The sequence below is a fragment of the Artemia franciscana genome, unplaced genomic scaffold, assembly GCF_032884065.1.
Source record: "Artemia franciscana unplaced genomic scaffold, ASM3288406v1 PGA_scaffold_89, whole genome shotgun sequence".
In the NCBI taxonomy this organism is placed as follows: Eukaryota; Metazoa; Arthropoda; class Branchiopoda; order Anostraca; family Artemiidae; genus Artemia; species Artemia franciscana.
The window spans coordinates 1614381-1630932 of record NW_027062717.1 but is presented as its reverse complement, the minus strand read 5'-3'; the positions used below and the strand labels follow the sequence as shown (position 1 = coordinate 1630932).

Here is a 16552-nt window from a genome sequence, read left to right as displayed (position 1 = left end):
GTAATTTCTGAACGTTTTTGAATTAATGCATGTTTGATTTTGGCTCTCCGCACATAAATTATTAAAATGAAATTTGCATATTAATTCCTTTTTTGGCTAAATGGCTTTCTCTTAGTTTTGATCAGACGATTTTGAGAAATAAAGGGTGGGGAAAGAGGCCTAGTTGCCCTGCAATTTCTCGGTTACATAAAAAGGCGACTATAAATTTTAAGTTTTAACGAATGTTTTTATTAGTAAAAAATATACGTAACTTAAGAATTAACTTACGTAACAAACTTTTATATTCTTAAATTTTTATTATGTATATGAGGGGGTTTGTACCCTCTTTAATATCTCGCTCTTCACACTAAATGGTTAGTCTTGTCCCAATTCTGTAAGAATGACCCCTGAATCAGAAAGGCCGTAGAATAAATAGTTGAAATTACTAAAAATACTATAGCATAAAGAGAGAGGTATTTATCTCCTCCTAGATACCTCGCTCTTTGTGCTAAAGTATTTTTAGAACCCTAATATGCGTAATAATCTCTGTTTGTTTTAAGTTTCAATGCTACTCTTTACTTTCAATTGAAAAAACTTTTCCATGTGTATTTTTTCATTGTTTCTTTTTATAGTAATTTTAGCAAATCCTGCGCCCTTTTCATTGAATTTCTGTTCCCCCATGACATATTTCTCCAACGAAAGATCCTCCCACATAGCCCCCTCCCCTCAACCCCGCCCCCAAGACCCAAAAAACATCCCATGAAAACGTCTGTACACTTCCCAATAACTGTTATCACATGTAAACACTGGTCGAAGTTTGTAACTTGCAGCCCCTCCCCCAGGGACTGTGGGGGAGTAAGTCATTCCCAAAGACATAGTTATTATGATTTTTGACTATGCGGAAAAAAGTGGCTATCTCAAAATTTTGATCTGTTGACTTTGGGGAAAAATGAGCGTAGGAGGGGGCCTAGGTGCCCTTCAATATTTTTGGTCACTTAAAAAGGGCACTAGAACTTTTCATTTCCTTTAGAATAAGCCCTCTTACGACATTCTAGGACCACTTGATCGAAACGATGACCCCTGGGAAAAAAAAAACAAAAAAAAACAAATAAACACGCACCCGTGATTCGTCTTCTGGCAAAAAATACAAAATTCCACATTTTTGTAGATAGGAGCTTGAAATTTTTGCTATAGCGTTCTCTGATAGACCGAATGCGATGGTGTGATTTTCGTTAAGATTCTATGACTTTTACGGGGTGTTTCCCCTTTTCCCAAAATAAGGCAAATTTTTTCAGGCTCGCAACTTTTGATGACAAAAACTGAAGTTGATGAAACTTTCATATTTAAAATCAGCATGAGAATCCAATTCTTTTGATGTATATTTTAGCATCAAAATTCCGTTTTTTAGAGTTTTGTTTACTATTGAGCCGGGTCGCTCCTTATGAATAAAATGAATCAGGCTGAAAATTTAAAATATGTTCCTTTAATTTATGGATCATATTTAACCAGTAATTCCAGGAAATACAGAGTACCAAAAAGCGGACCATGTATCAAATTGACCTTAATTTATCTGTACTCTGTATTTCATCGAATTTCTGGTGAAATATGATTCATTTTTCACTTTTCATTTTTGAGACAGGCCTTTTGGTGGATTTTCTTTTTGGTGGAGCCTGTCTTAAAAATGAAAAGTAAAAAATGAATAATATTTAACCAGAATTTCGATGAAATACAGAGTACAGATAAATTAAGGTCAATTTAAAAAAAATGAAAAGTGAAAAATGAAAAGTGAAAAAAGAAAACTGAAAAATGAAAAATGAATCATATTTAACCAGTAACCAGTAATTCGATGAAATACAGAGTACAGATAAATTAAGGTCAAATTTCAAAAGTGAAAAATGAAAAATGAATCATATTTAACCAGTAATTCGATGAAATACAGAGTACAGATAAATTACGGTCACTTTGCTAAATGGTCCGCTTTTTGTCATAAAAATAAAAAGTGTTTAGGTTATTGCTGTTTTACATTTCACATTTCATATTTTACATTTCAGCAATTTCTCTTTAATTTTTTCCTTGGTTCTCATCATTTTACATTCTGCTTGTTGGTAACCAGGTGTTCAATTTCTGTCGTGCTCTTATTTTTGCTACTTTGACCGTGTCATTTTAGACGGCCAACTATAGCGACAACTTAGCAAAAAGAAAAAAAAAGAAAGTCCTGCGCTTTAAAAGACTGGGAAAGCAATCCTGTAATGAGATAAGCAATCTGACAGTTGCTTTCTATCACTTTCTTTTATTTCAGAGTGCACTAGAACTAATAGATGTGTGGTGAAAAAGAGTACGCCGATATTGGAGGCCTTGAACCGTTTATTGGCGTGTTTATTGTTCTTTTCATTTTGTTCCTTCTTTAGGGGAAATGTGATAAGTTATGCCTGGTTGGCCAGGTCGATCAAAAGATGGCAAGCCAGAAACAACACTTTGGCGAAAGCCAGAAACCCGACCTTTTAACTGGGGGCCGATTGGACACCTTCCTGGGGCACCGATTGTTCCGGTTTCCCCAATAATACCGAAGCAGTCACCCGAGAAGAGGGCTGGGATTGATGATTATTTCAAACGAGGCCGCTACTCCTATGCTCTTGCCCAGCCAAGATATGAAAAAGAAAAGTTTTATACAAGCCCATTTAGCAACACCAGCTTTCATTATAAGGTTAGTACAGGAAACTTACTTCTTTTTTTTTTTTTTTTAGTGTATCCTAGACAAGCCTTCGGTGATCAGGACTTGGCATCCCAAGTGACATCCTATTCATTGTAGCCAATATTAATTAAATTCCATAAATTGAGCAGCACGTGGGTCCAATCTTAAGAGGGGGACGTGGTGGGTATGTAATTTGGCGGAAGGGTCAAGGTTAAAAAACTACAAACTTTTCACTGAATTCTTCATATGGTTTTGGTACAATCTCTTGGAAGGGTTCATCCTACCACCACTATTTCTTTGTTTAAACATTTGACAGTAAATGTACCTGAATAAAAGAATAAAACCAACGATTTTACTAAATATTAAATTTAAAAAAAGTTTTTATTTTAACTGAAAGTAAGGAGCGACATTAAACCTTAAAACGAACAGAAATTATTCCGTATATGAAAAAGGCTGTCCCTTTCTCATCTCCCCTCTCTTCACGCTAAAGTTTTATATTGTTTCAAAAAGAAGAATTGTGAGAAATAGTCAAACTTTAGCGTAAAGAGCGGGGCGTTGAGGAGAGGACAGCCCCTTTGATATACGGAATAATTTCTGTTCGTATAATGTCGCTTCTTACTTTCAGTTCAAAAATTCTTTTTTATTTAATACCTGAATGTTTTTGAAATAATGCAAGTTTTGATTTTGGCTCACCTTACATGAATAATTAAAAATAAATCTGCATTTTAATTTCACTTCTTTTGGCCAAATGGCTTTCTCAAGGTTTAGATCGTACGATATTGGGAAAAAAGAGGCGGGGAGGGGGCCTAATTGCCCTCCAATGTTTTTGATTACTTAGAAAGGCCACGAAAACTTTTAATTTTATTTACAAACGTTTTTTATTAGTAATAATTATATGTAACTTACAAATTAACATAAGTAATAAACTTCTCTATTCGTATTTTTTTATTACTTATATAAAGAGGTTTGTCCCCTCGTCAATACCTCACTTTCTACACTAAAGTTCAAATTTTATTCCTAACTCTTTAAGAATGACCCCTGAATCACAAAAACCGTTTAATTACACAATAAAAAGCTTTTTTAAAACAACTAAGAATACTTTAGCGTAAAGAGCGAAGTATTGAGGAGGGGACGAGCCCTTTCATACACGTAACAATTTCTCTTCGTTTTAAGTTTTAATGCTGCTCCTTACTGTTAAACAGTTTGCTTTTTTATTTACGTCCTTGTTATTTGTTAAATAACGCTGAAAAAAACAGCGCATGCTTCATAGAAATTCTCTTCCCCCATGACAAATTTCACCATTAAAAGATACTCTCACATAACCCTCACCCCCCAACCCCTCACCACCAGAAAAAATCCCCTTGAAAACGTCTGTATATTTCCCGATAACCAATGGTGTACGCAAACAATGGGCAAAGTTCATAACTTGTAGCCCTTCCCTTGGGAACTGTGGGGGATCAAGTCGTTCTCAAAGACAGAGTTAATAGATTTTTTGACTATGCTGAACAAAATACCCATCTCCAAATTTTTATCCAGTGACTTTAGGAAAAATGAGCGTGGGAGGGAGTCTCGTTCCCTCCAATTTTTGGTCACTTAAAAAGAACACTATAACTATTAGTTCCTGTTAGAATGAGTCGTCTCACCACATTCTAGGACTACCAGGTCGATACGATCAACCATGGGAAATAATAGTAATAAAAAGAAAGAAAATTAAACCGCATCCGTGATCTTTCTTCTGGCAAAAAATACAAAACTCCTCATTTGTGCAAATAGGAGCTTGAAATCTCTACAGCGAGGCAATCTAATACGCTGAATCTGATGGTGTAATTTTCTTTAGAATTCTATGAATTTTAGGGGGTGTTCCCCTTTTTTTGAAAATAATACCAATCCTCGCGGGCTCCTAACTTTTGATGGGCAAGACTAAATTTGACGAAGCTTATATATTTAAAATCGACATAAAATTTCAATTCTTTTGATGTATTTATTGGTATCAAAAATCCGTTTCTTAGAGTTTCAGTTACTATTGAGCCAGGTCACTTCTTACTACAGTTAATTACCAAAAACTGTTTGATTAGATAAAATAAGTAAGGATTTTTTTTTAGCTACAAAGGTGTACATGAAAAGGTATATCTTGTTTGTTTAACTCTAGCACCCATTTTGTCTGGCAGGGTATATATCAAAAGAAGTAATAGAACTATATAACTAGATACTAAAAATGAAAATAAAAGTTTATTTTATTGAGTATCCTAAATCACTTTTAAATTTCAAGGATTCTTTTTAAGGGACATCGTTAAGGGGGCAAGGGGGGCAGTTGCCAGTTCCAATAATATGGAAAAAATATCATATATCCCATTTCTCTTGACCATCCGAATATGGACCCTCTGGCCCCCTTGCCCCAATAAAAATGCTGGAGATCTACCCCTGCTCCTCTTTGTGGTAGTTTCTGCTCGTTTTAAGTTTAACTTAAAACGAGTTAAACTTAAAGCGAGTGTATTTGTTAATGTTTATAAATTTAATATGTGTTTAGGAAGTAGGGTTATTGTGAAAATAAACGTCATCGTCGACTCATTATGGTCAAAGGAAATTCATAAAGTATATCCAATTTATTCATTGTTTCTATTCTTCATCATTTCTGTTGAATGTTAATATTTTCAATAACAAAGCTTTTTTAATGAACGTAAAAAACAAATATGAAACTTAAACAGAAATTACTGCATCATGGTTTATGTAGCATATTTTGGAAAATTTTTTTGAACCTCCCCAATTTTGAACCTCCCCAATTTTGACATATATGACATATTTTGAACCTCCCCAATTTTGATAGAGTAGCACTCTACTGAATACTAATTCTGCTTTTTAGTGTCTTTTTTTTAGTGAATTAAGATTGCGAAATAAAATTTATTATTTGATGGCCTGTAAAAAAAACTATTAAAAGGCTTATAAACTATATTTTTTTTGTTCATGCTGCTTAAAAGTTTTCTGCTCTTAATACTGTTTTGTTGCGTCATTTTTGAGTTTTCAGTCAGCGAACCAATTATAAAACCTGTCAGGGGGCTTGAAGTATGAATACAAAACGGGGGGTTGTAATCTTCAGGTTTGAGTGGCCATAGATATTATGATGACACCCTTTTTATGTTTTCCAGCCCTTCTGTTCAAGAAATAGAGCCCAAGGTTCCATATATAGGTGCCATATGGTATTCTAAAATGGCGCAATCCATTAAAATTTATTCAAACATACAAGATTTAAAAGGAATTATTCAAATGAACCCTGAAACAACTCCCTATAGATTGACTGTTTTCCACTATCAACAAAAAAAGAAAACACTAAAGGGAACATCACAGAAGTGATTTTCTTCTTTGTTCAAGGTGGGGGTTGCAATTTTCTTACGTAGGACTTTTGATCATACTGATCCCTGTGGTACACTTTAAAATTTGAGTTCTGCTCTCGTTGGTTTCAGACCTTTTTCAAAAATCCTATAAAATTGTTGTCGCAGCGAAATTCTGCTATGAAGATTAACTGTGAAAATACAACCGACTACAAAGGGCAAAATTTTTTCACAAGATAGCCTCTTAAATAAGCGTTTTAAACTTTTGGTTGCTATGGACAGGGGGTCACTCCTTACTACACCACTTGTGATACTTTGTCACTAATCTTGCATGTAACCAGTTCAGTGAGCCTGCCGTTTATTCATGTCCTAAAAAACTTGATGTTATTAATGGGAAATCTGTCGTTTTTCTACAGCCACCCGTTCAGTGAGATCATCTTCAATCACCTCAAGGGATCAAGGGGAAAAAGCAAAAAAATTAATTGACATGAATTCGACATATGCTAAAGAGGTAACAAATCCAAAAAGGAAAATTCTTGAGAACCGGAGAAACCTTTAGCCCCCTCACTCAAAATCTAGGACAAATTCTTGGCTCTACCCCATCTAAAGAGAAAAAAATGTCTTAGATCAATAGGGCTGTAGGTTTTCTTATTCTTCTTTTTTTCACCTAGGATATTTAAGAAATAAGGCTCAGACAATCAGCAAATACTAGGTCCCCTAGAAAAAAAATGGCCATCTAATAAGTGTGTGAAAATTCCCAGAGAGCTCGTATTTACATTGTGATTTTCCTGCGTTCACATAAAAGCTGTATCAGCTTCTAGTAAACATTTGAACTTTAGCCACGACAGCTGTGACAGAGAATCTCGAAATTAACCCGAGATAACACTTATCGCCTCCTGACAGACAAATAGTGCTAGATTACTAATTGACAAAATTAAAAATAGAATTTCCATTTGCCCTTTATACTGATCGCCAATGGTTTGCTTCATTTAAGAATGTTTTACATTTAGACTTATGAACAATTCAGGTACATCTTTTTAAATTTTTAAAAATTACGTACTATTTGAATTGCTTAAAAGGCTTTAAAATTGAATATTAATTTGAATTTATTTCAATAATTGAAATATAAATTGAAAACTCTCAGGTTTATTGCAGCGTAGCACTTAACCTTTCAATAAAAAGACTTCTTTTAGAGAAAAAGCTTTTTTTTCAATTAATTTTTCTTGGGTTGAACTTGACATAGTCTTTTTGATTGGTTAAGAAAACAATTTTTAAATGTTTTCGATTTTCAAACAGTTCGTGGTAACGAACTGAGCGACCCGGCTCAATAGTAAACGAAACTCTAAATTACGGAATTTTGATGCTAAAAGATACACAAAAAGAATCGAATTTTCATGCTGATTCTAAATATATTAGTTTCATTACATTTAGTCTTTGTCATCAAAAGTTATGAGCCTGAGAAAATTTGCCTTATTTTGGAAAATAGGGGGAAACATCCCCTAAAATTCATAGAATCTTAACGAAAATCAAACCATCGCATTTGGCGTATCAGAGAACCCTATAGCAAAAATGTCAAGCTCCTAGCTACAATAATGTGGAATTTCATATTTTTTGCCAGAAGACAAATCACGGGTGCGTGTTCATTTGTTTGTTTGTTTTTTGTTTTTTGTTTTTTTCCCCAGGGGTCATCGTATCGACCAAGTAGTCCTAGAAAGTCGCAAGAGGGCTTATTCTAACTGAAATGAAAAGTTCTAGTGCCCTTTTTAAGTGACCAAAAAATTGGAGGGCACCTAGGCCCCCTCCCACGCTCATTTTTCCCCAAAGTCATCAGATCAAAATTCTGAGATAGCCATTTTATTCATAATAGTCGTAAAACCTAATAACTATGTCTTTGGGGACGACTTACTCCCCCGCAGTCCCCGTGGCAGGAGTTGCAAGTTACAAACTTTGACCTGTGTTTACATATAGTAATGGTTACTGAGAAGTGTACGGATGTTTTCAGGGGTATTTTTTGGTTTGGGAGGGAGAGTTGAGGTGGGGGGGACTACGTGGGAGGATCTTTCCATGGAAAAACTTCTCATAGGGGAAGAGACTTTCAATGAAGGGGGCGCAGGATTTTTTAGCATTATTTAAAAAAACAATGAAAAAATAAAAATTAAAAGTTTTTTTCTACTGAAAGTGAGGAGCAGCATTAAAACTTAAAACGAGCAGAAATTATTGCGCATATGAGGGGTTTACCTCCTCTTAATACCTCGTTCTTTACGCTAAAGTATTTTTAGTAATTTCAACTATTTATTCTACGGCCTTTGTGATTCAGGGGTCATTCTGAAGGAATTGGGACAGTATTTAAGCTTTAGTGTAAAGAGCGAGGTATCGACGTTGGTTGAACTCCCTCATATACGCAATAAAAACATACGAATATAGAAGTTCGTTGCGTAAGTTAATTCGTAAATTACGTATATTTTTTACTAATAAAATGTTCGTAAAAAAATTAAAAGTTCTAGTTGCCTCTTTAAGTAATCAAAAAATTGAAGGGCAACTAGGCTTCCTCCCTCCCTCCTTTTTTCTCAAAATCTTTCGATTAAAACTATGAGAAAGCCATTTAGCCAAAAAACATTAATATGCAAATTTTGTTTTAATTATTTATGTGCGGAGAGCCAAGATCAAAACATGCATTAATTAAAAAACGTTCAGAAATTAAATTTAAAAAAACTAATTTTTTTAAATGAAAGTAAGGAGCGACATTAAAACTTAAAACGAACAGAAATTACTCCGTATATGAAATGGGTTTTCCCCTCCGCAATCCCTCGCTTTTTACGCTAAAGCTTTTAATTGTTTTAAAAAGCAGAATTTTGACAAAGAGTCAAACTTTAGCGTAAAGAGCGAGGGATTGCGGAGGGGACAAACCATTTCATATACGGAGTAATTTCTGTTCGTTTTAAGTTTTAATGTCGCTCCTTACTTTCAATTAAAAAAAAACTTGTTTTCTTAAATTTAATCCTCTATAAGAATCTATAATTTGATTTACTTTATATATTTGAAAAACTTGTGGGACAATTTAAAAAATAAGTTATATTATATGCTTTGGATTGATGTGTGTAGGGAAAAATACTTAAATATATGGGTTGAAAACCAGCATAGTCTTTGAGGTTTTTTAAAGCTGACAGAATTGTAGTTTCCATCTTGTTATAACCTTGAGTATAGACTGAATAATACAATATCCCCTTCACATATCTTGGAAGTACCAACATAATTCTCTCAAGTTTTTCTGAGATATAGGAGATACACGCTTCTGATGCCGTTGGAGGTACATATTGCATTTTGTTATTAGTAGAAGTAGAAGTTTTATAAATAGTAGTAGTAGCAGTAGTAGTAGTAGCAGCAGCAGTAATAGTAGTAGTGATAGTAATAGTAGTAATTGCATAAGATTTAGTTTTAAGGTTGGTAGTTGTAGAAGTGCAAGTAGTTGTACAAGTAGTAGTGGTAGCAATAGTAGTAGAAGTAGCAGTAACGGTAGTAGTGGCAATTGTAGATGTAGTAGCAGCAGTAGTAGTAGTAGTAGCTGTAGTAACGGCAATTATAGTTGTTGTTATAGTAGTAGTAGTAGTAGCAGTGCAGTAGTAATAGTAATGGCAGTAGTAGAATAGTAGAAGTAATAGTAGAAGTAGCAGTAGTAGCAGCTTCAATAGTAGCAAAAGTAGCTGTAATAGTAGCAGAACCGATTATTTTGTAGGACTACCTGTACCTTTAGAAACCAATGCGCCACCGTACGGCACTACCGTCTCTTAAACATGAGGCTCAATCTTTGTCTAGATTTTTGATAATTCTAAATCAATTCACTATCTCAGAATTGTCATACAATAGCTTTTTTGGCCTTCTTTTGGCTAGAATTGTTGTTTTGCACAACGAAAAGACTGAAAACACCGCATTGCCTCGCATTGCCGGGGGATAACCGTTATTTTGTAGGAGTAACTGCACCTTTGGAAATTAATGCACCATTCTACGGAATTACTGCCTCTGAAACAGGAGGATCAATATGTGTATAGTTTTTTGGGCAATCCAAAATCAATTGACTTTCTCAGAATTGTAACACAGTAGCTTTTTGGCCTTCTTTCGGCTAGAATTTTTTGTTTGCACCACAAAAAGACTGAAATCACCGCTTTGCTAGGGGACAGACATTTTGGCTAAAATAAATGTCTCTGTTAACCGTTATTTTTCAGGACTACCGGCACCATTAGAAACCAATGCAGCATCGTATGCCATTGCTGCATCTGAAACTGGAGACTCAATATGTGTATGGATTTTTGATCATTTTCAATCAATTGACTATCTTACAATTATCACACAACAGCTTTTTGGCCCTCTTTTGGCTAGAATCGTTATTTTGCACCACGAAATGACTGAAAACGCAACTTTGGTTTGGGATAGTCGTTTTGGCTAAAATAAATTTCTATGTTAACCCTTATTTCGTAGGACTAACTGCACCTTAGAAACCAATGCGTCACCGTATGTATTACTGCCTCTCAAAAGAGGAGGCTCAATATGCGTATATTTTTTCAGTAATTCTACACTAATTGACCATTTCAGAGTTCACATAATAGCTTTTTGGACTTCTTTGGGCTACCATTGTTGTTTTGCAACATGAAATGACTGAAAACATCGCTTTGCTGTGGGACCGTCTATCCGGCTAAAATAAATATCAATGTTTACTATTATCTTGTAAGACTAACTACACCTTTAGAAACCAATGCACCACCATAGGGCATTACTGCCTCTAAAGCAGCAGGCTCAAAACGCTTCTAGTTTTTTCTTTAATTTAAAATCAAATGACTATCTCAGAATTTCCGCACAATAGCTTTTTGGCATTCTTTTGGCTAGACTCGTTGTTTTGCACCACGAAATGTTTGAAAATGCCGCTTTGCTGTGGGACAGTCTTTTTGGCCAAAATATATATCTATGTTAGCCGTTCATTTTGTAGGACTACCTGCACCTTTAGAAATGAATGCGCCACTTAAAAGCATTTCTGCCCCTCTGGCACCCCTCATATTTCCTAAGACATTTTTAAATATTTTTTTTTTAATAAAGTGATATCCAATTCCACTTCCCACGCTTCTGAACCCGGTTACAAAGGTTGCAAATTTGATTCTGCCGGCTTCCAAACCAGTTCAATCTATTCCAGTTCCTACTACGCCCCATCAAATCTCAATTCTAAATCTGGGCCTGGTTGCGTCGGGTCCAGATTTCTCGCTTCTGCCCTACGATTCAAACATTTTGATCTCGCTAATTCCACTCCAAGCTTTCATTGATTCCAAGATTTTGTATGCTGCTGCCTCTGTGGTTAGCTATGGCTGGTAAGTGGCATCCACTGAAGCACATTATCACGGCTAATGGTTTTTTAATCTTTTTTCCCAAAGAATCTTTATAAACTAAGAATACCAATTTTTTTATTTAACAGCGGAATCTTGCCCTTTCATTGCTAGATTACAATGTTTAATCTACAAGACTCAAACTGTGATAACCAATAGCTAAGACGCGGCACCCCCTAGCAGGCATTATCGCAATTATGACATTTTTTTTCGTGCAGTTTACTACTACTACTACTAATAACTCACTACAGCACCAAGCTGCATAAGGCCAACAAAGCTACGCACGCTCCTCCTCCAACCTAATCTATTCAAGGCCAACCTCTTTATACCCTCCCAGGAAGTTCCTATTTCCTTGAAATCTTTATTTTAAAGGCAGAGAGAGAGAGGTAGAATAAAACACTTACAAATATAAACAGCCCTTACACAAACATGCAAAAATCAAGAGAAAAACGAGCAAACACCCACTTAGACAAATAGGCAAAGAGAATGTGAGAGACATAGCACACACAAACACACAGATTCAGACACACAAACACACAAAAACAGAGGAGGAGACAAGCAAAAACTCGCTCAGACACATAGGCAAAAGGAGACTGGAAAACAACCGCTTAGGCACACAGACGCATAGAAAGAGAGGGAAAAAACATATACAGACAAACAGAGTCAGGCACACAAAGACACAAATACAAAAACAGAAAGAATCAAACACCCCTTCAGAAACACAGGCACAGAGGGAGACAAAAATATTACAAACACATAGAGTCAGACTCACAAACATAAATAGATAGATATGGGGAACAAACAAACTTTTACTCAGACACACAGGCACAGAGAGACAGAGAGAGAGAGAGAGAGAGAGAGAGAGAGGGAGAGAGAGAGAGAGAGACGGAGAGAGAGAGAGAGAGAGATAGAGAGAGATAGAGAGAGAGATAGAGAGAGAGAGAGAGAGAGACAAACACACAGTGTCAGACACACAAACATATTACATGGGGGACAAGTAAAAATCCACACAGAAACACAGGAACAGCGAGACTTAAGATAGACAAACACACATACAAACACACAGAGTCAGACGCACAAAAACATAAAGAAAACACAGAGACAGGCAAAAACCCGTTGAGACAAAGAGGCACAGTGTGTGTGAGAGAGAAAGAGAAAGACTTTGAGAGAGAGAGAGAGTTCTACAAACACAGAGTTTCAGACACAAAAACACATAAAAAGACAAACACGGGGACAAGCAAACATTCACTCAGACATACAGACATAGAAAGAAAGAGATACAAAAACACATACACTCACGGAGAGCCAGACACACAAATACACAAAGACAAACAGGGAGACAAGCAAATATCCACTCAGAAACGCAGGTACAGAGAGAGATTGACAAAACACCTACAAACACAGATTCAGAGACACAAACATACAAAGGCAGACATGGGGACAAGCAAACATCCGATCAGAAATACAGGCACAAAGAGAGACATATAAAAGCACTTTTCACTACAATGTACAATAAACAATGTTTGTAATGATATTTGTTTTACTTTTTTAGGGGGGTGGGACACAAAGTTAGGACAGGGTCAATGGGCCCTTTGGAGGTTGGATATGAATTACCGTACGTTCCCTATAAAAGAAATGTTGCTATAAGCACTCATTCCCATGAATATGATGATACAAATGGTTATACAATGCCTATGTTATAAATGCTGTCAAGTAAAGTTCAATACTATATCATAAATTTAATTAGTTCAATTTGAAATCAAATGAAATGGTTTACTTTATCTTGTTAATATTGCTCAGACAGGAACATTATGCACATAAGATGCCGTTTGGATTATAATAATGATCCAATGAAGTAGGTAATATAAGTAGGTCAATACCCTAGTTTAGTAAAAGTAATCTTTAGAGCCCGAAAAAGGGTGTAAGCTCTGGACGTACAGACCCCCACTACTAATATACCATGAAAGTTCTCCATTGGCTCTCTTACAAGAACAAAAAAAAGGAACAAGGACAGGATCAAAACCAGGAAAAAAATTTCATTAAAGAAAAACAAGATCAAAGTAGCCAATAAAAAAAAGAAACAAAAGAAATAATGAAAATTGAAATTATTTCAATTGAAATGAATACATTTTTAATAAACAGTTTTTTCAGCTTTTTTATTGTTCTCAAATTTTTTTAGGGAGGGGGAATGTCTGACACTAATCAACCCAATAGTTGTGAAGTCTCTTAAGTTTTTACGCAGAAGTATGCTGTAAGTATTGGATTGTCCGAGTGGACCTCTAGCTTTGACTTGGAAAAGGGGATAAGGAGGGGATAATAATTCTCTCCAATTAAAAAAAAACACTTTTACACCACAAGTCTCAATGGGTCCCGTAATCTATCAATCAACTCGTGGTAACGAACTGTAAGTAAAGAGGACCCGGTTCAATAACAACCGAAACTCTAAAATAAGTAATTTTGATATCAATAGATATATCAAAAGAATGGAATTTTTATGCTGATTTCAAATATATACCTGTCATTAAGTTTAGTTTTAACTAAACTTAATATTCCTGAATGGGCAAGATTAACAAGATAAAATAAAGCCTTTCATTTGATTTCAAATTGAACTAATTGACTTTTTGATATAGTATTGACCTTTACTTGACAACATCTATAACATAGGCATTGTGTAACCATTTGAATCATCATATTCATGGGAATGAGTGCTTATAGCAACATTTTTTATGGGGAACTTATGGTAATTCATATCCAACTTCCGAAGGGCCCTGAGAAAATTTGCTTTATTTTTTTAAGGGGATTTATACCCCTTACAAATCATAGAAAAATTAATCTTAATGAAAATCATACTATCAGATTCAGTGTATCAGAGAACCCTACTGCAGAAGTTTCAAGCTCTTATCTGCAAAAATCTGGAATTTCGTATTTTTTGCCAGAAGACAGATGACGGATGCGTGTTTATTTGTTTTATTTTTTCCAATTGGTGATAGTATCAGCCCAGTAGCGCTAGAATATCGGGAGAGAGCTCATTCAAGCGGAAATTAAAGGTCCTAGTGCCCTTTTAAGTTACAAAAAGATTGATGGGCAACTAGGCCCCATCCCTTGCCATTTTTCTCAAAGTCATTCAATCAAAATTTTGAGATAGTCGTATTGTTCGACTTAGTGAAGAGGCCGAATAACTATGCCTTTGAGGACATCATGACCTCCCACAGCTCCTTGAGAAAGTTCTTTAAGTTACGAAATGTGTCCATTGTTTACAAATAGGATCTGCTATTGGGAAGTATGCATACATTTCATGGGTAGGGGGGGGGGAAATTCTATCTTATGGTCTTTTCAACGGGGATAGTTTTCCATGGTAAGGGAAGTTTCGAAGGAATGAATTTCCCAGGAAAAATTTTTCACTGGGTAAATTTGATAAATTCCTACACATAATTCTATTTAATTATCTTAGGCATGTGGAGATGTTTTGCAGGAATTATCAGGGGATTTATTTTCTGTGTGTTTTGGATTCCGGAATAATAAACAGAAGGGGGTATCTTCAGAGTGATTGAGAAACCGATTAAGACTTAAACTCTTTTTACAAATGAAAATATACTAATTAGAATTTTTATTCTGAACCGTTTAAAATACAAGTTACGTTGAAGGGGGGATTTTCAACAGGAAATATTTCAAACGAAATTGGCAGAGGGGGTGCACTAAACGTTGGATAAAATTTCTATGGAGGAGTTTCCTGTGAATGGAGGGGGAAGTATTTCACTGAGGGTGAGGCAGACTAACTGGTATTATTTAAAAAATGATCAGAAATTATTATAAATATAACAAGATTTCTTAACTAAAAGTAAGGAGAAACATTAAAACTAAAACCAAACAAAAACTAGACCTATGTTGCCTGGGCAACGTGAAGTGTCGCGGTAACCTTTGTCCGGCTTCGTCGACTAAAGTGTTGCGAGAGCAACACTTTGGTTTTGCATCTCCGCTATCGATCAGTAATCACATTATCAAAGGCTATTCCTCAGTGTTGAAAAAACAACAACAAAATAGTATCGAAAGAAGGGACTAAATTGACTTTGCAGCCAGTTGAATTTTATCCTTTTCAATCGTAGAGATCGTGACAAATGAAAGCTTAGAACAATATCTTATATAATCCAGTTGGTATTATAAAGCTATCTATAACTTTTCAGGATCAAAATACCATAAATGAGACTATTAATTATGCAGAAACTACTATGACATATTTTTTATCAGCTCACCAAGAGCTATTGATAATACCGAAATAAGGGACTAAACTGACTTTGCAGCCAGTTGAACGTTATCCTTATCAATCGTAGACATCGTGACGAATGAAAAGTTGAAACAATATATTATATGATCTAGTTGGCATCATAAGGCTATCCGTAACTTTTTAGGATCAAAATACCATAGATGACACTCTATTAATTATTACGAAACTGCCTCGTTGTTTTACGTTATCGTTTGTACCCGTTGCGTAAACACTTAATTCTAGGTTACAGTGAGTAAGGGTAGGCTACACCAACTAGCAAAAGTTACAAGCCCATCTTCACTAAAGATGATTGTAGCCTAACAGACGATTAGTCTCCTACATGTCATACCACTGGAACCAACTCAGTCTTACCATCAAATAAACTGGAAACAAATAATAGGTACACCTAATAGCGGAATTTGCTAACCCCTTACTGCCGAAGATAATTATGAGCCAACAGCTGACCTTTTCTTACAAGTCTCCTACATGTCTCTCAATTGGTATCGGCCTATTTTTGGTTTCAGTGTGTACCTTACTACTGAAGTTGTCAATCCCTTGAAACTTTCAAACGGGTAACCTCATAAAGGAATTTTTGTACCAAAAAATGGATGCCATATACTTTGATCGCTCATCAAGAGCTATCGATTGCTGTCGAAAAAGAAATTCTATCTGTGTTAGTTCAAAAGTCATTTTTTTTTGCCGTAGGCCAACTTTTTAACGTCACCACTTAGAAAGGAGCAAAGGATAAGCTCCAATTTCTTCAGCAATGAGAGGACTTTTAAAGTTTATTAGGCACATCTGATGCCATTTCTCTATCGCAATTCCATGTCCGAAAAGCTGAATGATAAACTCAACTAAGATCACGAACAGAAATGGGTAGAAACAATAGATGGTAGCACTTTCGGTCCCCAATTTTTTATTTCTGTAA

General features: G+C 35.4%; 1 protein-coding gene across 1 annotated transcript in view; it reads left to right on the top strand.

Moving 5' to 3' along the window:
• Positions 1 to 2389: 2389 nt before the first annotated feature.
• The window catches only part of LOC136042256 (prickle planar cell polarity protein 3-A-like), a 236940-nt gene continuing 222777 nt past the window's right edge, over positions 2390 to 16552 (top strand). Inside the window, exon 1 of the mRNA XM_065727202.1 lies at positions 2390 to 2683. Within this exon, the coding sequence (XP_065583274.1) occupies positions 2405 to 2683 (279 nt within the window). The 5' untranslated portion in view covers positions 2390 to 2404. The remainder of the gene's footprint in view (positions 2684 to 16552) is intronic.